This window comes from Protomyctophum parallelum (assembly GCF_964188405.1).
Source record: "Protomyctophum parallelum genome assembly, chromosome: 14".
Taxonomy (NCBI): Eukaryota; Metazoa; Chordata; class Actinopteri; order Myctophiformes; family Myctophidae; genus Protomyctophum; species Protomyctophum parallelum.
In genome coordinates, this window is record NC_139709.1 from 4,315,518 (window position 1) to 4,339,866 (window position 24,349).

At 44.1% G+C, this 24,349-nt stretch overlaps 1 protein-coding gene across 1 annotated transcript; it reads left to right on the plus strand.

Moving 5' to 3' along the window:
• Positions 1 to 555: 555 nt before the first annotated feature.
• On the plus strand, positions 556 to 24,349 carry klhl20 (kelch-like family member 20). Its single transcript, XM_083782170.1, has 14 exons — positions 556 to 649; positions 3,360 to 3,426; positions 6,960 to 7,223; positions 8,175 to 8,283; positions 11,221 to 11,427; positions 14,071 to 14,229; positions 15,614 to 15,708; positions 16,233 to 16,348; positions 17,247 to 17,430; positions 18,532 to 18,675; positions 20,397 to 20,530; positions 21,728 to 21,936; positions 23,662 to 23,768; positions 24,104 to 24,349. The coding sequence occupies exons 2-14, from the start codon at positions 3,404 to 3,406 to the stop codon at positions 24,186 to 24,188; spliced, it is 1,836 nt and encodes a 611-aa protein (XP_083638296.1). The 5' UTR covers positions 556 to 649; positions 3,360 to 3,403; the 3' UTR covers positions 24,189 to 24,349.

A 24,349-nucleotide genomic window follows, 5' to 3' on the forward strand; every position in this document is an offset into this window, starting at 1 on the left:
ATATGTAAACTGTTTTTTTTAATTTGTCTTAGCTTTTTATTTAAATTATTTGTAAACCTATGTCATTCTTTTGTTTTTGTTTTCCTGATTCTGATGTATTGTGATGTTTTTCTATGTGATTGTGTTACTCGATGACACCGGAAATGAGTTTGATTACTGTAATTTCGAGAATGAATAAAACTTGAATGAATTAATGAATGAATGAATAAATTGTGCCATTTTATCATGATCATTATTAGTGAGGAAGGACCAATTATATGAAGATAGGTTGAAAAGTGGTGAAGTGGTCCTTTAAATTATCAACGTATTAACTATTAACTGCTAAATAATGTTTAGTCCACAAAGTCATAAGGATTTTATATTGTACTTATTAAACTCCCGCCACACCCCCCAGTTTAGGAAGGACACAATAAATATAATTAATAATAAATAACCAATAAATAAATATAATTATTGGGCCTCAGACAGGAAGTGCAAATTCGTTGGTCGCTGCTGTGCGCAGGCGCAGATTGATTGTTGTGTTTTAGCCTCCATGCTAGCTAGCTACTAGCTTAGCCTCCGGAACCAAAACCACCAACCAAACCCTGCTGTGACACACTGGGCTGTCCTGTGCTGTTCTTATACTGTACTGGAATGGACACATAACAAGGTACATGTTCTGTTATAAACATAGCACTGATAACTACACACGTTTGGCTGAATATTACTTTGACTGAGAGAGAGAGAGAGAGAGAGAGAGAGGCTATCTTCTCTCTGTCATTTAGTTCTGAACGTGGAACCCATTTTGGTGTTAGCATCATGTTATGCTTTAGCTTTTGAAAAAATAGCAGACCTATACAAGCTCATAGCGCTAAGAGCTTGTAGGTCTGCTATTTTTTTGAAAAATCGAAGAACCACTGACATAGAAACATCGCTTTTTCAGAAAACTGTCAGGATTTAGAAGACATTTTTTAGAATCTGATCTCAGGTCAGAATGGGTTATAATCAGACCAGTGTGTGTCCCCAGTGGAAACCTCGTATGAATCTGATCTCAGGTCAGAATGGGTTAAGGTTTGGTGATGCTATGCTATTATAGCCCATCCATCCATCCATCCATCCATCCAGTGTGTATTATCTGGGCCTGATGATGGTGGTTGACGATGCACAGATTAAATAACCCATGGTTCATTCACTGTGTTCCACTGCGTTAGTGTAAGCTTTACTTTGTATTCCCGTGCACGTCTAAATCTATCTGTTTACATTGGAATGGAACATGGTGTACACAGACTGACTGAGGCAGACTACAGTACTGTGCCAAATGCACCGCGTCGGGTCTGTTCTGGGTCATGTTTTATTATTAATACTGTAGTACACTGTGTCAGCAATAAGGCTCTGTATGGTCTTCTAGCGTTAACGGTTAAAATGAACACCGATATGCGGTTATATTTATTTAGGTGACAACTAAAAGTGTTTACACTTTTAACTTGAGGATCTCATCACTTGTGTTGTGTGACTGGTGTGTCGTGGCGCCGTCTATTTTCTGGAGGGGGGAATATATATACTCCTATAGCTGTTATAGTCTAGTCTTTCTTAAATACTAGGTTATTATTATTTATTGTTGTTGTGAGATTGTAGATCTGCTTTTGTCGGCAAAAAAGAGGCCTGGTGTATGGATGGAAGGAAAAAGGAGCAAACCAAGTACAGAGCCATGAAAGGTCAAGTTTACTTATTGATTGATTGAAGTATTGAGGGGTTTTACTGTGCTGACATGTCTGAAATAAACCAAAAACAAAACAATGTAAATGTTCACACCATTGACGAAGTCTATGAAATCTATAAGCTATCTATGAAATCTGCTAAAGGGTTTTAATCTGCAAAAAACAATTGTAAACAATGGCCCTGCATGCTTCATCTCCCCCTGTCTCTGTTAAAGGGATATTTCACTTTAAAAAAAGAGTCTCAGACAGGCTTATGTGAACGCCCGGGGCAGTTTTTCAGTTGCTTGATTCAATCAGTATTTAGATATTTGATAGTCATTATTTTACCCGCCCCGCCCCCTTCCTATACAAACCCATTGTAACTTCAAACTCCATGACATTTCAACCATCATGATAGACTCATCGGAAACACCTGTCCTTTTTGAGCGGTGCAACGTAGTACCACTCCTATAGAGCGGCGCAGTCCCTCCCCCTTTCAGAACAACGAACGGCCCAGGAAATGAAATGCAATGCATTCTGACCATAGGATTTTCTTTAAGTATGTATTTAAAGACGGTTACGCCGCGGACAAAGCCAACTCGGATCGTGACAAATCACGACAATGAACACAATATTTTGGGCCGATCAAATCATTAGAAAGAAGAAAATAAAGGCAGGAGACATAACACTATTTGTTTTGTTGTTCTTCTTATAAATTATTTGATCGGCCCCAAAACATTGTGTTCATTGTCATGATTTGTCACGATCCGAGTTGGCTTTGTCCGCGGCGTAACCGTCTTTAAATACATACTTAAAGAAAATCCTATGGTCAGAGAATGCATTGCATTTCATTTCCTGGGCCACTCGCCGTTCTGAAAGGGGGAGGGACTGCGCCGCTCCATAGGGAGCTCTCCTTATGCAACTTTGATGTCCTTGCACCTGTGAAGCACCGGATCAGCCGTTTTAGGCTTGAGGCGCGTTGGTAGATTCCCTTTGTACCACTCCTATAGGGAGCTTTGTGTGTCCCTGGCTGCCTGGCTGTTGAAAAATAGCAGATCTACAAGCTCATTCCGCGCTATGAGCTTGTAGATCGAGCATGTAGCATGTAGGAGCATGTAGGTCTGCTATTTTTGAAAGATCATGAAAATGTGGTGCAAATCTTTGAATAGATATCTTTTCAGAGCGAAACGTTTTTAACTCAAATCTTTGAATAGATATCCTTTCAGAGTTTCAGTTTTTAACTCAAATCTTTGCTTCTGGAGGGGGTCCCTGAAACAACATATTTTCAGATGGGGGTCGGCAGCATATTACATATCATTTTTGGGGTCTTTGACATGAAATACAGTAGTTTGAAAACCAGTGATATAGAAACATAGTTTTTCATAAAACTGTTATGATTTAGATAGACCTTTTGTAGAATCTAGCTCAGGTCTAAATGGGTTAAAATAAGCTTTGCTTGGAAAACCACTGGCCATTCACCTCAGTAAAATCCTTTACGTCTGGGGAGTGTATAATAAATATAACCAAAACCAAATGGACCATATGTTTACATTTGTAATAGGTACCTTTTTAAGTTACAAATGGATACATACATACAGTACAGATCACATAATTTAACATAGGCCTGCCATGATAGGTTGACAAAGTTAGTAACTTTGACATCTTATTTTGCGGTCTGTGAAGGTTGAGGACACTTGGTGGGGGAGTAAATATTGCGTCTTCAGTGCATGGACGCAAAGCCAATGCGCAGGTATGTGAAATGAACAAACAACCCGATTCATAGATATTATTAAAGCATAAGGAATGGAATATTTATCAGCGAGGAGACGGGGCAAGCTGTCCTTCTCCCCCCATAGAGATGCATGTTAACACATTCTGACCTGAGATCAGATTCATACGAGGTTTCCACTGGACACACACTGGTCTGATTAACCCATTCTGACCTGAGGTCAGATTCTAAAAATGTCAGTCGTTCTTCGATTTTTTTCAAAAATAGCAGACCTACAAGCTCGTATCGCGCCACCGAGTGGCGCGATATGAGCTTGTAGATCTGCTATTTTTCAATAGCTAAAGCATAACATGATGCTAACACCAAAATGGGTGCCCGGTCAGAATGGGTTAAATAAACCGGATTGCAATCATTTCGGTAGCGAGAGCATCAAAATGTCTTCTAAATCTAGTCTACCAGGCCTGCAGTAGACTATGCACTGGACACATGTCTTCTAAATGGAATGGAATGGAATGGAAAATACTTTATTAATCCCCGAGGGGAAATTGATTAAGTAGGCTATGCACTGGACACATGTCTTCTAAATCTAGTCAACCAGGCCTGCAGTAGGCTATGCACTGGACACATGTCTTCTAAATCTAGTCTACCAGGCCTGCAGTAGGCTATGCACTGGACACATGTCTTCTAAATCTAGTCTACCAGGCGTGCAGTAGGCTATGCACTGGACACATGTCTTCTAAATCTAGTCAACCAGGCCTGCAGTAGGCTATGCACTGGGAAATTGTGCATGACATTATTTAAAATAAACTAGAAATACGAGGAAATGACAGAGAAACAGTATCCAACAATCAACCTTAACGACCGCCCGACGGTAAGACTACGGTCATTGGTATTATTGCCTTCACCTAGGCGTCGGGAGTCTTGGGAGTCCCCAGCCCAAGGTCAGGGGTCGTGGATCCTTTCCTATTAACCCATTTAGGGTTAGTCGAAATGAAAAAAAAAAGTCCTCTGAAAGAATATATATTCAAAGATTTGTGCCGCATTTTCACGATTTCTTTCAAAAATAACAGATCTACAAGCTCATAGCGCGCCACTCGGGGGCGCGCTATGAGCTTGTAGATCTGCTATTTTTCAAATAGCTAAAGTATAACATAATGCTTAGTTAAAACACCAAAAGGGGCATTAAATATGGCAGAATGTTTGTTTGGTCAGTAATATCTTAAATTGCTTTTCAGTTTGTCTTTATTGCCGGCCCCAGGCACCAGGCTGTGTGACTGTCTGAGAGGCCAGCTAGTGGATAAACCATCAATACAACATGTTTATTCATTCAAGTCTTTTCTCAGAGATCAAAAGCTGGTATACGATTAAGAAGTCACTGCATGTGTCGATGACAAAATCCTCTTCCTCATTCGCCATCCATTCAGACTGGTTTGTCAAGACTTGTGACTTCCACCACAAGCCTTTTAGACTGCTGGAATGATTGTTTACGAGATGCTTTGTTAAAACTATTTAACCCATTTCGGGGCGGGAACCCCTTTTGGTGTTAGCATTATGTCATGCTTTAGCTATTGAAAAATAGCAGATCTACAAGCTCATAGCGCGCCACCGAGTGGCGCGCTACGAGCTTGTAGGTCTGCTATTTTTGAAAAACGACTGACACAGAAACATAGCTTTTTCAGAAAACTGTCAGGCTGTAGAAGACATTTTTAGAATCTGATCTCGGGTCAAAATGGGTTAACTTACGTAGTACCTAGTGTGTCCCCCCCTCCCTGTATGTGCCCAGGGCGGTATGCAAGGGAGATGAGGTTGATTGAATGAACGGTGAGTGCATGAATAATAATAATAATAGTATACAGTAGGATAGTGGCTCTGTGGAAGTTACTTGTAACGCATTCATGATCATCATGAAGACTATACTATAGTATACACACACCGTACACTGGAAAAAGTGAGCATTTCATTTCTCCATGGACTCAACGGTACAGTGCAGTACTTTATTACAGGAAACGTGCACAAGCGACCCACTTAACCCCCGATGTGGTACTTTTACTTTGTCATGTACAGTCGTGTTAGATCAGTTATTTTTTAATCTGTTTTGGAAAACACACACACACACACACACACACACACACACACACACACACACACACACACACACACACACACACACACACTAACTGTATATGATGTCTGGTGACTGATATTGTACTAATACGTGAGTGGGGCGTGTTTTTTTCATTTACTGTTTGCATGGAGGTGTGACTTTGTAGTCCAGGAAGGAAGTGAGACCACATTTTCATGACAGGTTTTTGGTCATGAACATGTTGGCGTCATGACTAAGATATCTAAAATATATATATATATATATATATATATTACACACATGAAAACCCCCAGGAAAGTGTTTCTTGTGTCCTAAACATCATTAACCCATTTTGGGGAACGTGCACACGTGACCCACTTAACCCCCGATGTGGTACTTTGTCATGTACAGTGGTGTTGATAGCTTGTAGATCAGTTATTTGTTGATGTGTTTTGGAGAAAACAAACTCACCTACCGGTACCTGTCCTGTATGGGGTAACAGGTCAAACTATAATATAATACTGTTCTATTATATACCAGTGGTGTTCTGCCACACAATGGGGGCTTGTAGATGCTAGATATGACACTTTTGTTATTTTAGATCAAATGTGACAAACCAAACATTATCATCACAACATCGATAAATACTGGATGTATTTGGCACTTGTCCATATATATCGCCCAGGCCCTTAAAGGACCACTTCACCACTTTTCAACCTATTTTCATATAATGGGTCCTCACTAATAATCATGCAAAAATGGCACGATTCTTTTCCTACTCTGTCTGTGTCTCATTAGGAGGGCTGTGGGCAGTTCAGAAACCGTCTTCCAGTGACATCATCGATGGGGAATACAAGCTAATAGAAACTGCAGGCTTTCTAGTCCTGAAAAGTTGCAATGCGAAAATGGAAGCCATCGTTCTCGCGATAATGAAAATCGAAATATTTTTGTAAAAAATTCTGCCCAATGATGATGTCACTGGAAGACAGTTTCTAAACTGTCCACAGCCCTCCTATGAGACTGAGTAGGAAAAAATCGTGCCATTTCTTCATGATTTTCTTCTTTTTATTTTTATTTTTTTTATCCCACGATTTTGTAACCCATTTTTTACCCCTGTGTCAATCGTCTAATGTGATCCTGGGCTCTACACACCCTCCACCAACCTAGTCCCCATATATGGGGGACAAGGGGAGAGCAACCTAGTCCCCATATATGGGGGACAAGGGGAGAGCAACGGACTTGAACTCATGCTTCCTTCATGCCTGAGTGTCCAAGTTGCTCCTTTACACCTGACAGGGGGGAGTTTCCCTGGTTGGACGTAGCGCGTGGAAGGAACACGTTATTCCAACCAGTTCCTTTCCCCTCCAACAGGCGCCCCGGCTGGCCAGGGGGAGGCAGTTTGTTTTTTTCAAAAGTGGTGAAGTGGTCCTTTAAGAATATTCTCCGCTGTGTTTCAATGACCCACGTCCAGGGCCACCAGCAGCGCACGCCAAGGAGACGTCACCGGAATGGACATCACCAGCCGCTGTACCCTGGGGGACCCCAACAAGCTCCCCGAGGGGGTCCCCCAGCCCGCGCGCATGCCCTACGTCTCCGACAAGCACCCCCGGCAGACCCTGGAGGTGATCAACCTGCTGCGGAAGCACCGCGAGCTCTGCGACGTGGTGCTGGTGGTGGGCTCCAAGAAGATCTACGCCCACCGCGTCATCCTGTCCGCCTGCAGCCCCTACTTCAGGTACAGGGCTGTGTTTTTGGCAGCAAATTTCTATTTTAGTCTTAGTCATATAGTCTTTGGACTGAGACTTCATTTAGTTTTAGTCACCTGGATGGAATGTCTTAGTGTTTAGTCTAGTTTTATTCGACTAAATGTCATAAGATTTTAGTCGACTAAATCTACAGTTGATTTAGTTGACTAAAATGTATTTTGGCGGGTCTTGATGCCGTAATGAGTGTATTTCAAAGACCCCCATAACTCTTGAGTGTAAAAAAATAAATCAAATGGACCCTTATTCCTAGGGGTTAGGGGTCTATTAGTGCTGCACGATTCTTGCTCAAATGTCAAATCTCGATTTTCCTCCACGAGGATTGAGATCACGATTCTCACACGATTCTCATTTTTTCCATGAAAATATGTATTGTCTTTCAAAGTTTCTCTCTTGTAGCAAAATCATAAGAGTATATAACTAAAATGAATTGGACAGCCAACTAGTGCTGCACGATTCGTGCTCAAATTTAGAAATGAGATTGCAAATTATATTATATTTATGCAGCCCTATTCGATACTCTGTCCCCTCCTCCCCCCCCCAGCTTCACCCGAAATAGCTGATCTACAAGCTCACAATGTGTCGCATTGCGAACTTTTAGACGTGCTATTTTCGCTGAATGTTCACCTACTGCGACATGCCGATGATAGGGTTATAGATGATAGGGTTCACCCCTTTTGGTGTTAGCATTATGTTATGCTTTAGCTATTGAAAAATAGCAGATCTACAAGCTCATAGCGCGCCACCGAGTGGCGCGCTACGAGCTTGTATGTCTGCTATTTTTGAAAAATCGAAGAACGACTGACATAGAAACATAGCTTTTTCAGAAAACTGTCAGGATGTAGAAGACATTTCTAGAATCTGATCTCGGGTCAAAATGGGTTAAATAAATAAAAAGACTTCCTTGATCCCGTGGTTCCCAGGGCGATGTTTACGGGCGAGCTGGCGGAGAGCAGGCAGACGGAGGTGGTTATCCGCGACATCGACGAGAGGGCCATGGAGCTGCTCATCGACTTCGCCTACACGTCGCAGGTAATCCTGGGCTCTTTGTGCTGCTCGTTAACTTCGCCTACACGTCGCAGGTAATCCTGGGCTCTTTGTGCTGCTCGTTAACTTCGCCTACACGTCGCAGGTAATCCTGGGCTCTTTGTGCTGCTCGTTAACTTCGCCTACACGTCGCAGGTAATCCTGGGCTCTTTGTGCTGATCGTTAACTTCGCCTACACGTCGCAGGTAATCCTGGGCTCTTTGTGCTGCTCGTTAACTTCGCCTACACGTCGCAGGTAATCCTGGGCTCTTTGTGCTGCTCGTTAACTTCGCCTACACGTCGCAGGTAATCCTGGGCTCTTTGTGCTGCTCGTTAACTTCGCCTACACGTCGCAGGTAATCCTGGGCTCTTTGTGCTGCTCGTTAACTTCGCCTACACGTCGCAGGTAATCCTGGGCTCTTTGTGCTGCTCGTTAACTTCGCCTACACGTCACAGGTAATCCTGGGCTCTTTGTGCTGCTCGTTAACTTCGCCTACACGTCGCAGGTAATCCTGGGCTCTTTGTGCTGCTCGTTAACTTCGCCTACACGTCGCAGGTAATCCTGGGCTCTTTGTGCTGCTCATTAACTTCGCCTACACGTCGCAGGTAATCCTGGGCTCTTTGTGCTGCTCGTTAACTTCGCCTACACGTCGCAGGTAATCCTGGGCTCTTTGTGCTGCTCATTAACTTCGCCTACATGTCGCAGGTAATCCTGGCGTCTTTGTGCTGCCCAATCGGCCCCCGGTTTCCAATGTGATTGGATCAGGACAACCCTAATAATAATGATAATAATAATAAGAATCATGGTTCCATCTAGGGATGTCGGTAACGGTTAATCTGCCAGCCGGGTAGCCGATGGCATTATCCGGTTAATTAATGGTTGTTGATTTTTTCCTTTTAATAGGCTACCCCAAATGTAATATGCATGTATAGGCTACATAATTATAGTTGGTAGACGAATGGTACCTATACATTTATTTATGCTCCTTTTTAAAAGACAAACAAAAAAAGCAACATTTACCAATATAAATCAATTGTTGTAGGCTTAATCATCAATAAACAACGCATCGCATCTGCATGATGCATGCATCTGCGCGTCTACAGTACAGAGGTCTGCCGGTTCTAGTCCAAAAAACATAAATTAGTCCAGTCCAGATCGGAGCAACCTATACCTATAAATCCACTGGACGCATGGGCTAAGCTTTTTTTTATTATTAAGGAAGATCAGCATGCATGTCAATGATGTCACCGTGTTCTGTTTGTTGACTTTTCGCTGACGAGAGAACCCTCAAACATGGATAGCACATGGCTAACTTGATAGCCGTAAGCCGTTCCAGTGTGGGGAGATGGATTGGAGGAGGAGGAGGAAGCGGTGGCGGCTGTAAAAGTTATATATTTTTTGTCATGTCACTTATTGGTGTTAGTGAATCACCTGCCCATGCAGTCGTCATCAGTCACGTGATGTGACGACTGGGTTTAAAAGGGAGTTGTCACATATACTGCCGATTATCACCTGATGAAGGCCGTTCACGGCCGAAACGTTGTGTATTAATTATGGTGTATTGAATAAAAAGCAAACACCTTGGAGCAAACCTGTGTGCGGACTCTCCTCTCTTCACTGTACTTACCTTAGTCCGGCACCAGACAGGAACTGGATGTGCGCGAGCCACCTACCTTTTATACTAGGCTGTAAAAGTTCTCCCTCCAGGCCAAATGGCCAATAATGGATTTAATAATGCCAAGTAGGTCTCTGCATCGATACGGTCGACATGTGTTCATCTCGTCTCGCTGTCACTCGCTTACATTTTGACTACCGCAAAGCTACCGTTGTAGCCAACTAGCCATTGAAGTACAACAGAGAACTTTGGGACATTGAGGGGGCAGAAAACAGCTCCCGAGCAGCGCTGTTCATGCAGCCTGGAGTGTGACAAGCTGGGCGGCGCAAATAACAGCAATTTTAGGCTTGTGTGCAACATGACAACTGTTTCAAAAGTATTGTACAGTGACAACTATACAGTCTCTGTAATGTTTATGTTGTACTATTACTAAAAACGATCTAAAATAAAGAGATTTAAGATTAGAACACGCATTTATTATTATGCAAATTAACCGTAAAGCTGATAAGCATACTCGGATATTTCTTACCCGTCGACATCCCTAGTTCCATCCCTAACGTACCACCTCCCTCACCTCCCCGGTGCCCCAGGGACAACCCTGGGGCTGTCGCCTCACAGCTAGAAGGTCCTGGGTTCGATTCCCGCTCGTGATGCTGTGGGTGCTGGCGGCGTGTTTCCTCCTCCGCGTCATCAGTGCCCATGCCCGAAGGCGGGGTTGGCAAAAGGTCCTTTCTGTGTGGAGTTTGCATGTTCTTCCCGTGTCCCCTATAGGGTAGGTTCCCTCACATGTTCTCCCCGTGTCCCCTAGGGTAGATACCCTCACAAAAAACATGCAGTAATCCTGGTCACTAAACTGCCTCCCCCTGGCCAGCCGGGGCGCCTGATGGAGGGGAAAGGAACTCGTTGGAATAACGTGTTCCTTCCACGCGCTACGTCCAACCATGGAAACTCCCCCCCTGTCAGGTGTAAAGGAGCAACTTGGACACTCAGGCATGAAGGAAGCATGAGTTCAAGTCCGTTGCTCTCCCCTTGTCCCCCATATATGGGGACTAGGTTGGTGGAGGGTGTGTAGAGCCCAGGATCACATTAGATGATTGACACACGGGTGAAAAATGGGTTACAAAATCGTGGGATAAAAAATATATTAAAAAATAAATAAAAATAATAATGATCATGGTTCCATCCTCCCAGGTGACGGTGGAGGAGGGCAACGTGCAGACCCTGCTGCCCGCCGCCTGCCTCCTGCCTCCTGCAGCTGGCTGAGATCCAATAATATTAATAATAATAATAATAATAATAATGATCATGGTTCCTCCCTCCCCTCCAGGTGACGGTGGAGGAGGGCAACGTGCAGACCCTGCTGCCCGCCGCCTGCCTCCTGCAGCTGGCAGAGATCCAGGAGGCCTGCTGTGAGTTCCTGAAGAGGCAGCTGGACCCGTCCAACTGTCTGGGCATCAGGGCCTTCGCAGACACGCACTCCTGCCGGGAGCTGCTCCGCATCGCGGACAAGTTCACCCAGCACAACTTCCAGGAGGTACGGTATACTGTAGGAGGGGTCGTAAAGTACTGTACAGCAGGTACGCTACCGTAGGAGGGGTCTGTAGTACTGTACTGTACAGTACCGTAGGAGGGGTCTGTAGTACTGTACTGTACTGTACAGTACAGTACTGTACAGGTACAGTACTGTAGGAGGTGGCGTAGCAGTGTTGTTTTCGTCGACTAAAACTAAGACGAAAAATGTTCGTCGACTACCTTTTTTCACTGACTAAAACTAAATAAAAACGAAATAATTACGAATCTGTGATGACTAAAACTAAGACTAAATATACTGACAATTTCGTCAACAAATAAAAACTAGACTAAAATGTTAGTAAGGGACTAGTGGACAAGAGATCCAGTTTTATGCTGGGTTGCATGCTGAAAATAGCAGATATACAATCTCACAACGCGTCGCGCTGCGAGATTGTATATCTGCTATTTTCAGCATGCAGCCAAAGTGTAAAACATGTCATTACAACGACATCAAGGCCTGTCAAAACACATTTTAGTCGACTAAATCAACTGTAGATTTAGTCGACTAAATTCTATGACATTTAGTCGACTAAAACTAGACTAAACACTAGAACATTCCAGGTGACTAAAATGTGACTAAAACTAAGTGAAAACTATTCAAGAGACCATGACTAAAACTAAAATAGAAATTTGCTGCCAAACACAACACTGGTCTGTAGTACAGTACTGTACAGTACTGTACAGGTACAGTACCGTAGGAGGGGGCGTAGCATGGAGCAGTCTCGCAGTCAAAGACAACATGGGCCTGTCTCGCAGTCAGAGGCAAAGACGTGTGTCAGGCACATGCTTGTGACTTAGGTGCTATTTTAGTATTTACACGAGGATGGTGTTCATATAAAACGTCAAAATAAAGTATCGTTTGCTGCTGTAATTTAGACGAGAACCGTGTTCTCTGGAGGTGAAAACGCAACGAAGTGAAACCGCCTCCCAGAGTGGAAATCTTTTAGAACGCCGTTTCCTATGGTCTCCATATAAACAGGCAAAACGGTGGATCCGCAAAACTTGTGACATCATGGCTTACGTCAGCTCTGGTCGGCTCGCCCCGTGTCCTACGTTTTTACATGGTGTCATAGGCATGCGTCAGTTGCTAGGGGAAACGAACAACAACAACCATGTCGGATAGTCCGGTTTGCTGGAGGTGTGATGAGGACGCGACGTTTGTTTACTTTCTGTGTAGAAGAAGAACGGAAGTTGTTCTACGCATGCGTGACTTATGTCTATGGTTTATATAAGCGCTGCGTCACACGGACCCCACAAGGACACGCGCCACCTAGCGACCTGGCATGTATATGCATGCACTTTGTAGCGTGTTCATTCAAGTGTGCGTTCTCATGTAAATGGTCCAAAAAAATGAGAACGCAACGGGACTTTGACGAGTTATATGGAGATGGTCGCCGTCTAAAAGAGGCCTTAGTCCATTTCCCTATGTTCAGCCATATGAGTCTGTAGGCTGTATAGCAGGGCAAATGAAACAGAAATCTAAAACAGGGGGTTCCCCAATGTCATGGGAAATTAGCATTTTTAGTATTTTTTACATGTGAAATACCCACCCATGTATGCCTCATATGGAATGTAGTCAGCTCCATTGGATTCCTTGCCCCCCAAAAATGTAGATTTAACCACTGCAATCTTGGATTTTAGGTCATCTAGGAGGCGAGATATTGAGAAATTCGTTTTTTGAAAGTAGCCATTTTTTAAAGATCCAAGATGGCTGCTATACCGACCTCGAAAAAAAATGGCAACAAACATTTTCTGATTCGTTAGGCTATTAGGTTTTCAAAAATATATAGTTTTAAAAATCTTCATCGTCTTCAGCCTACAAAATGACATAAGGAACCTGAGTAACTGTACAAACATGACAAAGCAGAAACTCCAGTCCAGCTTGTCTCTTGATTATTCAAACCACCATTTGATTTCTGACCTGTTACTATGACTTTCTAATCCCTGTCTGGAAACGTGTTGGCTAATTAATTGGCTATTAAAAGGCTATTCAACGATGTCTTTCATCATTTTGTGTTAGACAAAATGAACACAGTAACTGACACAGTAACTGACTGTCTGGTGTGTCTGTGTGTCCTAGGTGATGGAGAGTAACTGACAGTAACTGACCGTCTGGTCTGTGTGTGTCCTATATGTGATGGAGAGTAACTGACACAGTAACTGACTGTCTGGTGTGTGTGTGTGTCCTATAGGTGATGGAGAGTAACTGACACAGTAACTGACTGTCTGGTGTGTGTGTCCTAGGTGATGGAGAGTAACTGACACAGTAACTGACCGCCTGGTGTGTGTGTCCTCTAGGTGATGGAGAGTAACTGACACAGTAACTGACCGTCTGGTCTGTGTGTCCTATAGTAACTGACACAGTAACTGACTGTAACACAGTAACTGACCGTCTGGTCTGTGTGTGTGTCCTAGGTGATGGAGAGTAACTGACTGTAACACAGTAACTGACTGTAACACAGTAACTGACCGTCTGGTCTGTGTGTCCTATAGTAACTGACACAGTAACTGACTGTAACACAGTAACTGACCGTCTGGTCTGTGTGTCCTATAGTAACTGACACAGTAACTGACCGTCTGGTCTGTGTGTGTGTGTGTGTCCTAGGTGATGGAGAGCGAGGAGTTCATGTTGCTGCCGGCCAACCAGCTGATCGACATCATCTCCAGTGACGAGCTGAACGTGCGCAGCGAGGAGCAGGTGTTCAACGCCGTGATGGCCTGGGTGAAATACAGCATCCAGGAGCGCCGGCCCCAGCTACCACAGGTTGGTCTAAAAATAGCAGATCTACATATCTATGAGCTCACAGCGCGCCCCCCGAGTGGCGCGTTACGAGCTTGTAGGTCTGCTATTTTTGAAAAATCGTGAAAATGCGGCACAAATCTTTTTTTTCTTTTTCTAATATATTTTTTATCCCACGATTTTGTAACCCATTTTTCACCCCTGTGTCAATTATCTAATGTGATCCTGGGCTTTACACACCCTCCACCAACCTAGTCCCCATATATGGGGGACAAGGGGAGACCAACCTAGTCCCCATATATGGGGGACAAGGGGAGACCAACCTAGTCCCCATATATGGGGGACAAGGGGAGACCAACCTAGTCCCCATATATGGGGGACAAGGGGAGAGCAACGGACTTGAACTCATGCTTCCTTCATGCCTGAGTGTCCAAGTTGCTCCTTTTACACCTGACAGGGGGGGGGGTTTCCCTGGTTGGACGTAGCGCGTGGAAGGAACACGTTATTCCAACCAAGGGCACAAATCTTTGAATATATATATTCTTTCAGAGTGAACGTTTTTAACTCAAATCTTTGCTTCTGGGGAGTCCCTGGAACAGCACATGTTCCGATGGCGGCCGGCGGCCAAATACATAATATTATATTTTTGGGGGTCATTGAAATGAAACTGTTTGAGAACGACTGACATATAGAAACATGGGGTTTTTCAGAAAACTGTCAACATTTGGAAGGCATTTCTAGAATCGTCCTCAGGTCTAAATGGGTTAAAGTGGCTCCACAGTGGCTTTTCTGGGGGCTAGTTTTCATAGACCTGATTGCTTATTTCTCTGTGAACCACAGGAGGTCATGTCCTGGTAACAAGATGACTCGCCCCGTTTCTGTTTTCCTCCCAGAACTTTCCCCAGTGAGGGGTGGGAGAGGCTGGACAGCAGACGGCTGGACTTTGATTTTCTCTAACTATAAACTTTCATGACAGCAGAACAGCCTAAAGTACAAATATAATTTATGAAAAGCTACTACATTGAAGTCTGTCCACAGAAGTTGTTGTAGGATATGTGGGGATTATCTGACGAGGTACCATTTGAGTGGGCAAAACCTTACAATACTAAATAATACTAAATTGTTTATAGGGTCAATATAAGTCAAATAATATAGCCTTTCCACAGGAGTATCTTTTTATATTTTTCCAAAAAGAATACAAACAGCCAATAGCATAATTATTACAAAGTTATCCCCCTCGCTGGTGAAAATTCCGGGAGGAAAAACGGGCAAGCACCGGGTCGAGTTGTCCAGTGTGCTGTGCTCTCTGTGAAACACAGGAGGTCAGAGGTCAGAGGTCATGTGCTGTGCTCTCTGTGAAACTCAGGAGGTCAGAGGTCATGTGCTGTGCTCTCTGTGTGACCTGCAGGTGTTGCAGCATGTCAGGCTGCCTCTGCTCAGCCCCAAGTTCCTGGTGGGCACCGTGGGCTCCGATCCGCTCATTAAAAGTGACGAAGAATGCAGGTAAGCGTGTGTGTGTGTGTGTGTGTGTGTGTGTGTGTGTGTGTGTGTGTGTGTGTGTGTGTGTGTGTGTGTGTGGACGTGCGTGCGTGCGTGTGACTTGTTACAGTGGGGCTGAAATTTTGAGAGCTGTGTAACTTGTTTTTACTGAATAAATAAAATGTAAATTTGTCAGGTCTGTGTGGTAGAGTAGAGTATGTTAACACAATATAACCTGATATACAATAGGGGTGGTTGTATTTAGTCTCCCTGCTCTTCTAGTGAGACATTTAGATGGTGTCAAAGGGAAAGAGGAGATCCGCACAGCGTTTTAAAAGCTCCCAAAACAATGTGTTGACAACAGAGCGGAAAACATTCAAACGTTTCGGCCTCAGTGGCCTTTGTCAGGTACCTGACGAAGGCCTTCCTTCCTTCCTTGTTATTGTATTAAGTGTGTGTGTGTGTGTGTGTGTGTGTGTGTGTGTGTGTGTGTGTTTGTGTGTTTGTTTGTTTGTTTGTGCGTGTGTTTTTGTGTTTGTTTGCTTCAGAGACCTGGTTGATGAAGCAAAGAACTACCTGCTGCTGCCCCAGGAGAGGCCCCTGATGCAGGGCCCCAGAACTCGGCCCCGGAAGCCCATCCGCTGTGGAGAGGTTCTGTTTGCAGGTCGGTATCTCCCATCCGCTGTGGAGAGGTTCTGTTTGCAGGTCGGTATCTCCCATCCGCTGTGGAGAGGTTCTGTTTGCAGGTCGGTATCTCCCATCCGCTGTGGAGAGGTTCTGTTTGCAGGTCGGTATCTCCCATCCGCTGTGGAGAGGTTCTGTTTGCAGGTCGGTATCTCCCATCCGCTGTGGAGAGGTTCTGTTTGCAGGTCGGTATCTCCCATCCGCTGTGGAGAGGTTCTGTTTGCAGGTCGGTATCTCCCATCCGCTGTGGAGAGGTTCTGTTTGCAGGTCGGTACCTCCCATCCGCTGTGGAGAGGTTCTGTTTGCAGGTCGGTATCTCCCATCCGCTGTGGAGAGGTTCTGTTTGCAGGTCGGTATCTCCCATCCGCTGTGACGCTCCTCGCGTGACTGAACTTCTCACCCTATCTCTAAAGGAGATGCCAGCCACCCGTCGGAGAAAACTCATTTCGGCCGCTTGTATTCGCTTGTATAGTTTTAGTCATAGTCGTTAATACAGTTTAACCCATTCTGACCTGAGATCAGATTCACACGAGGTTTCCGCCGGACACACACTGGTCTGATTAACCCATTCTGACCTGAGATCAGATTCTAAAAATGTCAGTCGCTCTTCGATTTTTCAAAAATAGCAGACCTGCAAGCTCGTATCGCGCCACTCGGTGGCGCGATATGAGCTTGTAGATCTGCTATTTTTAAATAGCTAAAGCATAACATGATGCCAACACCAAAATGGGTGCCCGGTCAGAATGGGTTAATTTAGTTTTAGTCATCTGAAGAGTTCGAGTTAGTGTTCGTCTAGTTTTAGTTGAATCAAATCATGAGTCTAAATGGGTTCATCTCTCTCTTTGTCTTTCTCCCTCTACTGCTCCCCCTCCTGGCAGTGGGTGGCTGGTGCAGCGGCGACGCCATCTCCAGCGTGGAGCGCTACGACCCGCAGACCAACGAGTGGCGCATGGTGGCGTCCATGAGCAAGAGGCGCTGCGGCGTGGGCGTCAGCGTTCTGGACGACCTGCTGTACGCCGTGGGAGGTCACGACGGGTCGTCATACCTCAACTCTGTGGAGAGGTCGGGAATCGTTCACCTCTCTTTCAGTCTGCCTTTGTCCGGTCTTTTCTCTCTCTCTCTCTCTCTCTCCCTCTCCCTCTCTCTCTCCCTCTCTCTCTCTCTCCCCCTCTCTCTCTCTCTCCCCCTATATTGGTTTATTATATCAGGTTTACTTTAATGTTCCTTTGGTTAGTATTGAATCTGGTAAATATGCCTTTTCCTTTAAAGCCCCTACAGACTGGAATACTTTACCAAATAACATTAGATCCATCTCATCATTCCCAGTTTTCAAAAGTGCACTGTCTTCCTACTTCAAAGTCTTATGTTCTTGCTTTCGGTAAATATGCCATTATATCACCATGTTTATTCCTTTATTTCATTTTTTTTTATTTTGTATTACTATTATCATTATTTTATTTTAGTTTATTTTTTGCACTCACTGTATATAGGACATAGAATCTTCATAATTTGCTACAGTATATTATTGGATTCAATGCCGTAATGAGGTTTAACCGTAACCGTAATGTTTAACCCAATCTGACCTGAGATCAGATTCATACGAGGTTTCCACTGGACAACACACTGGTCTGATTAACCCATTCTGACCTGAGATCAGATTCTAAAAATGTCAGTCGTTCTTCGATTTTTCAAAAATAGCAGACCTACAAGCTCATAGCGCGCCACTCGGTGGCGCGCTATGAGCTTGTAGATCTGCTATTTTTCAATAGCTAAACAAAGCATAACATGATGCTAACGATGTTCCCGTTCAGAATGGGTTAATATTTTTGTCCTGTCCATGTTGGTGTATGTAATTTGTTTAGTTTGACTGTTTACACCTACAATAATGATTGTGACATGTATCTGTGTTGGGAGCCCCTCGAAAACGAGATGGTACATCTCAAGGGGTCTTTTTTCCTAATAAAGAAACTTTGTTATTATTATTGTAATTACTTAACTGTAACTGTTATTATAATTATTGGTCAGGCAGGAGATCAACTCTGCAAATCAGAGTTCTCATGGGTCGTGGAATTTCTGGAATGTTTTTGAAATTTTGGAAGTCTGTTTTTGCCAACCTTTCGCCTTACTTGCTAAGTACGAACATAATGTGTTCCCCGTCCCCAGATACGACCCCAAGACCAACCAGTGGAGCAGCGACGTGGCGCCCACCAGCACCTGTCGCACCAGTGTGGGCGTGGCCGTGCTGGGGGGCTACCTGTACGCCGTGGGGGGGCAGGACGGCGTCTCCTGTCTCAACATCGTGGAGCGGTGAGTGACCGCCACGCCCACCAGTGTGGGCGTGGCCGTGCTGGGGGGCTACCTGTACGCCGTGGGGGGGCAGGACGGCGTCTCCTGTCTCTACATCGTGGAGCGGTGAGTGACCGGCGACCGGGATGGCTTCCCCATTGGCCCGTTGGTCTCTTACCTTAATCTGTGGTTATTGTATCCATTAACGAGTGGTGGTACATTTTTTAAATTTAAATTACATTGCAACGTCCAGGCACGCACGTTGGTCTTAAAGGGGCACTTCACCCTTTTTGCAAAAGAATATATGTTAATGACGTTTAGAAGCTTTAGAACACTTTCCTGGGGGTATTTATGTGTGTAATATGTGGTTTTAGATATTTTAGATTGTAGCAGTGAGCCCAGTGTCTCTGATGTCATGGACACTGGTCTCACTTCCTTCCTGGACTACAATTCCCATAATACTTTGGTGCACTGCTCCTCCATGTGTAGTCCAGGAAGTAAGTGAGCCCAGTGTCCATGACATCAGAGACACTGGGCTCACTGCTACAATCTAAAATAGCTAAAACCACATATTACACACATAAAGACCTCCAGGAAAGTGTTCTGAAGCTTCTAAACGTCATTAACATATATTGTTTTGCAAAAAGGGTGAAGTGTCCCTTTAAGGCTTAATCGCTTATTTTGACTGCTAAAAGAATATATATTATTCTCTCCACATCTGTCTTTCATAATCACCAACGTCGTTGCCCAGTGTTACCACCACGCCGCAGTCTAAGTGTTAATAAAGTTAGTCGATCTTGAAGTTGATTTATTTTCATAATCGATTCATCTGCCGATTATTTAAACGATTAATCGGATTATGACACTTATTTAGCTATCACCTTAAAAATATATTTTTGGTTATTTTAGACATGTTCTAACTAACAAAAAATATAATTCATTAAAATGTTCATTTGATTAGCTGCTGATTAGGCTGCTTTAAAAATAAAAGACAAACTAAATTAAAATGAATTAAAGCAACTCATGGTGTCTTTAGACATATTCTGACTGCATACATTTGATTAAAGAACAGCTACACATGTGTCAGTCTAGAAGGAACAGTACTCTTCTGAACTCAATTAGTTAATTTAAAAATAATTATTCAAGCCATATGTTTTGTTCTTGATATTATAATCGTTATGTTATGTGTCATATTTTGCTTTGCAGTCGCTACTGTGCAACTATCATCAGATTGTACGGGAAGAGAGATGGATCACTCTTTAGTTTAGTTACACTTAACACTGGAAAAACTGGTTAAGTAGGAAATCACCTATGATAAATTGAAAAAATCTCTAGTGATTAGTTGCCGATTCGATTAATCGATTACTAAATTTAGTTGACAACTAATTGAATAATCGATTCGATTACGATTAATCGATGAATCGTTGCAGCCCAAACATTCTCTCTGTGTTTTTGAGTGGTGCAACCACTCCAAGGAACAGCAATGTCCGGGACTACGTGACTATGTTTAGAGTACCAGTAGGGGCAAAAGTGGCGCTGTTGTGCCAGAAACAGAGAGAGAGAGAGAGAGATAGTGTTGCACTGTTGCCTGCTAACTACACAGAGAGAGAGAGAAGCAGGGGGAGAGGGGAGTTGCACCACTCAGTTCACACGGGTGTGATTTTTAGTAGTACTCTGACTCACATTGTGTGTGTGTTTGGTGGTACACTGACTCTGACTCACATCGTGTGTGTGCGTTCCAGATACGACCCCAAGGAGAACAAATGGACGCGCGTGGCCTCCATGAGCACCAGGAGACTGGGAGTGGCGGTGGCTGTGCTGGGAGGCTTCCTCTACGCAGTGGGGGGCTCGGACGGGACGTCGCCCCTAAACACAGGTAGGCTGTCCTGTGAGGGTTCCTGGGGCTCTGACGGGACGTCTCCCCTAAACACAGGTAGGCTGTCCTGTGAGGGTTCCTGGGGCTCTGACGGGACGTCTCCCCTAAACACAGGTAGGTTGTCCTCTACGCAGTGGGGGGCTCTGATGGGACGTCGCCCCTAAACACAGGTAGGCTGTCCTGTGAGGGTTCCTGGGGCTCTGACGGGACGTCTCCCCTAAACACAGGTAGGCTGTCCTGTGAGGGTTCCTGGGGCTCTGACGGGACGTCTCCCCTAAACACAGGTAGGTTGTCCTCTACGCAGTGGGGGGCTCTGATGGGACGTCGCCCCTAAACACAGGTAGGCTGTCCTGTGAGGGTTCCTGGGGCTCTGATGGGACGTCTCCCCTAAACACAGGTAGGCGGTCCTGATAGTGTCAGCCCTAGCTTACAGCCACCGTGGCAAGCATGGACATCACACTTTGCTATTCTGGGATGGCTCAGGCTAGAAGACGGGATTAAGCAATTAGAAATGGGATTGGTAAATGAAATTGTCATTAACTGCCCACGTTTTCCTTTTATCTTCATTGTACATAATATTGTTTATGTATTTGTTGAGGACATGTTGTTATTTATTTAATGCATACGACGACAATCTACAGTCGCACCGTATCCCCCGTTTGAATTCGGTTTGAATTAACCCATTTTGGGGAGGGAACCCCTTTTGGTGTTATAGCATTAGGTTATGCTTTAGCTATTGAAAAATAGCAGATCTACAAGTTTTTTGTAGGTCTGCTACTTTTGAAAAAATCGAAGAACGACTGACATATAGAAACATAGCTTTTTCAGAAAACTGTCAGGATGTAGAAGACATTTATAGAATCTGATCTCATGTCAAAATTGGTTAATATTTTCATTATTATCCTCCGTCTCCTCCTCTCTCTCTCTCTCTCTCTCTCTCTCTCTCTCTCTCTCTCTCCTTTTCGTGTTTTAAACATTATGCTATGATTTATCTATTGAAAAATAGCAGATCTACAAGCTCATAGCGCGCCACGAGCTTGTAGGTCTGCTATTTTTGAAAAATTGAGCACCACTAACACAGAAACATGTCAGAAAACTGTCAGATTTTTTTTTTTTCTTTTTTCTTTTTGACGTCGGGCCTAAATGGGTTATTCTCCCTCTCCTCTTTCCATCCCATCTCTCTCTCTCCTCTGCCAGTGGAGCGCTACAACCCCCAGGAGAACCGCTGGCACACGGTGTCACCCATGGGCACGCGGAGGAAGCACCTGGGCTGTGCCGTGTACCAGGACATGATCTACTCTGTGGGCGGACGGGACGACACCACGGAGCTGAGCAGCGCCGAGCGCTACAACCCGCGGACCAACCAGTGGTCGCCTGTGGTCGCCATGACCTCCCGGCGCAGTGGGGTGAGTTTGTGTGTGTGTGTGTGTGTGTGTGTGTGTGTGTGTGTGTGTGTGTGTGTGTGTGTGTGTGTGTGTGTGTGTGTGTGTGTGTGTGTGTGTGTGTGTGTGTGTGTGTGTGTGTGTGTGTGTGTGTGTGTGTGTGTGTGTGTGTGTGTGTGTGTGTGTGTGTGTGTGTGTGTGTGAAGAATTATGCAGTTGATGAGGATATAGTCACCTTTACAGTAGGGCTGCAACAAACGATTATTTTCATAATCGATTCATCTGCCGATTATTTAAACGATTAATCGGATTATGACACTTATTTAGCTATCACCTTAAAAATATATTTTATGTTATGTTCTAACTAACAAAAAATATAATTCATTAAACATTTCATTTGATTAGCTGCTGATTAGGCTGCTATTCAAATAAAAGACAAACTAAATTAAAATGAATTAAAGCAACTCATTTGCAGTACTCTTCTGAACTCAAATAGGTAATTTAAAAATAAATATTCAAGCCATATGTTTTGTTCTTGATATTATCATCGTTATGTGTCATATTTTGCTTTGCAGTCGCTACTGTGCAACTATCATCAGATTGTAAGGGAAGAGAGATGGATCACTCTTTAGTTTAGTTACACTTAACACTGGAAGAACTGGTTAAGTAGGAAATCACCTATGATAAATTGAAAAAATCTCTAGTGATTAGTTGCAGATTCGATTAATCGATTACTAAATTAGTTGACAACTAATTGAATAATCGATTCGATTACGATTAATCGATGAATCGTTGCAGCCCAACTTTACAGTCAAAGCCAGATTACAGGTCCTTCCAACCAGACTCCATCTCTCTCTCTGTGGTACCCTAACACGTTTCCTCCTCATTGTCTGCACCGTGACCACACTCCACTTACAGAAACACTGTCACTTATTCTTAATGGCTGCTATGTATATAAGGGAATGTACATTGCTAGGCAGTAGGCACGACAGAATTGTTGACCTATTAGCTAAGGACATAAGTTCATATGTTTCATCATCTGCCAAAATGTATACGCACTCACGTGTTTCAACTGCCATGTCCATGCACAATAATGAAAATTATGCTTTCTCAGATGTCACAGCTAATACACCAGATATTGTTGTTGTTGATGAGGACAGTAGAGAAGTGACCATTTTGGAAGTGGCATCATGTACATTTGACCACAGTCTGGAAGAGGCATTCCTTACCAAGGTGCTTAAGTATACCAGCGTCTTAAGGATGCTATTATACAGCTTGGCTACAAATGTAAACTATATTTGTGTTCATATTTGGAAGCCTCAGTAATGTCCATAAATCAGTGGTGAGGGGCCTGCAGGTTGCAGGCATGCCCAATAAGCCGAGAGCTGATCAGGCAGCGGCAAAATTCTGTTCAGTGTCTGCAATAATTGGCAGTCGCCATATATGGAGAAGGCGATGCTTTCTGTACCCGTGATCTGTATCTGAAGCACTTGTTGTAGAGTTTTCTCAAGTTTGCGCATCCACTATTGTTTGTGTTCAAGAAATTTCTTGTAAAATGTGAATACAAATAAAGATGTTAAGTGTGTGTGTTTGTGTGTGTGTGTGTGTGTGTGTGTGTGTGTGTGTGTGTGTGTGTGTGTGTGTGTGTGTGTGTGTGTGTGTGTGTGTGTGTGTGTGTGTGTGTGTGTGTGTGTGTGTGTGTGTGTGTGTGTGTGTGTGTGTGTGTGTGTGTGTGTGTGTGCTGTCCAGGTGGGTCTGGCTGTAGTGAACGGTCAGCTGATGGCGGTGGGAGGCTTCGACGGGACCACGTATCTGAAAACCATAGAAGTGTACGACCCTGACGCCAACACATGGAGGTACGTATCTCAAAACGCAGTTTTCTGAAATACCTCATGTTTCTGTATCAGTCGTTCTCAAACTATTTCATGTCAAGAACCCCAAAAGTTATATGTAATAGGCCGCCGATCCCCCCCATCTGAAAAGATGTTATTCCAGGAACCCCTCAGAAGCAAAGATTTGAGTTAAAAACATTCGCTCTGAAAGAATATATTATTCAAAGATTTGTGCCGCATTTTCACGATAAAAGATCTGCTATTTTTCAATATTTTTCAATAGCAATAGCTAATAAATTCAATGAAGTTGTCAAACATTCATATTATTCCTTTATTTCTGTGTCTCGTCCTTTCCGCAGGCTGTACGGAGGAATGAACTACCGCCGGCTAGGAGGAGGCGTGGGCGTCATCAAAATGACTCACTGTGAATCTCACATCTGGTGACCCCTGACCTCCCTCCACCTCCCCCCTCCCTCCTCCTCCCTCCTCCTCCCCTTCACCAGAATGGATGCCTCCGCTCGCTCATTCACCCCTGTGCCTCCAACAGACACATGTAGTCATATCATGAAAGGGGGGGGGAGGGAGGGGGGGGAAGATGGACCGAG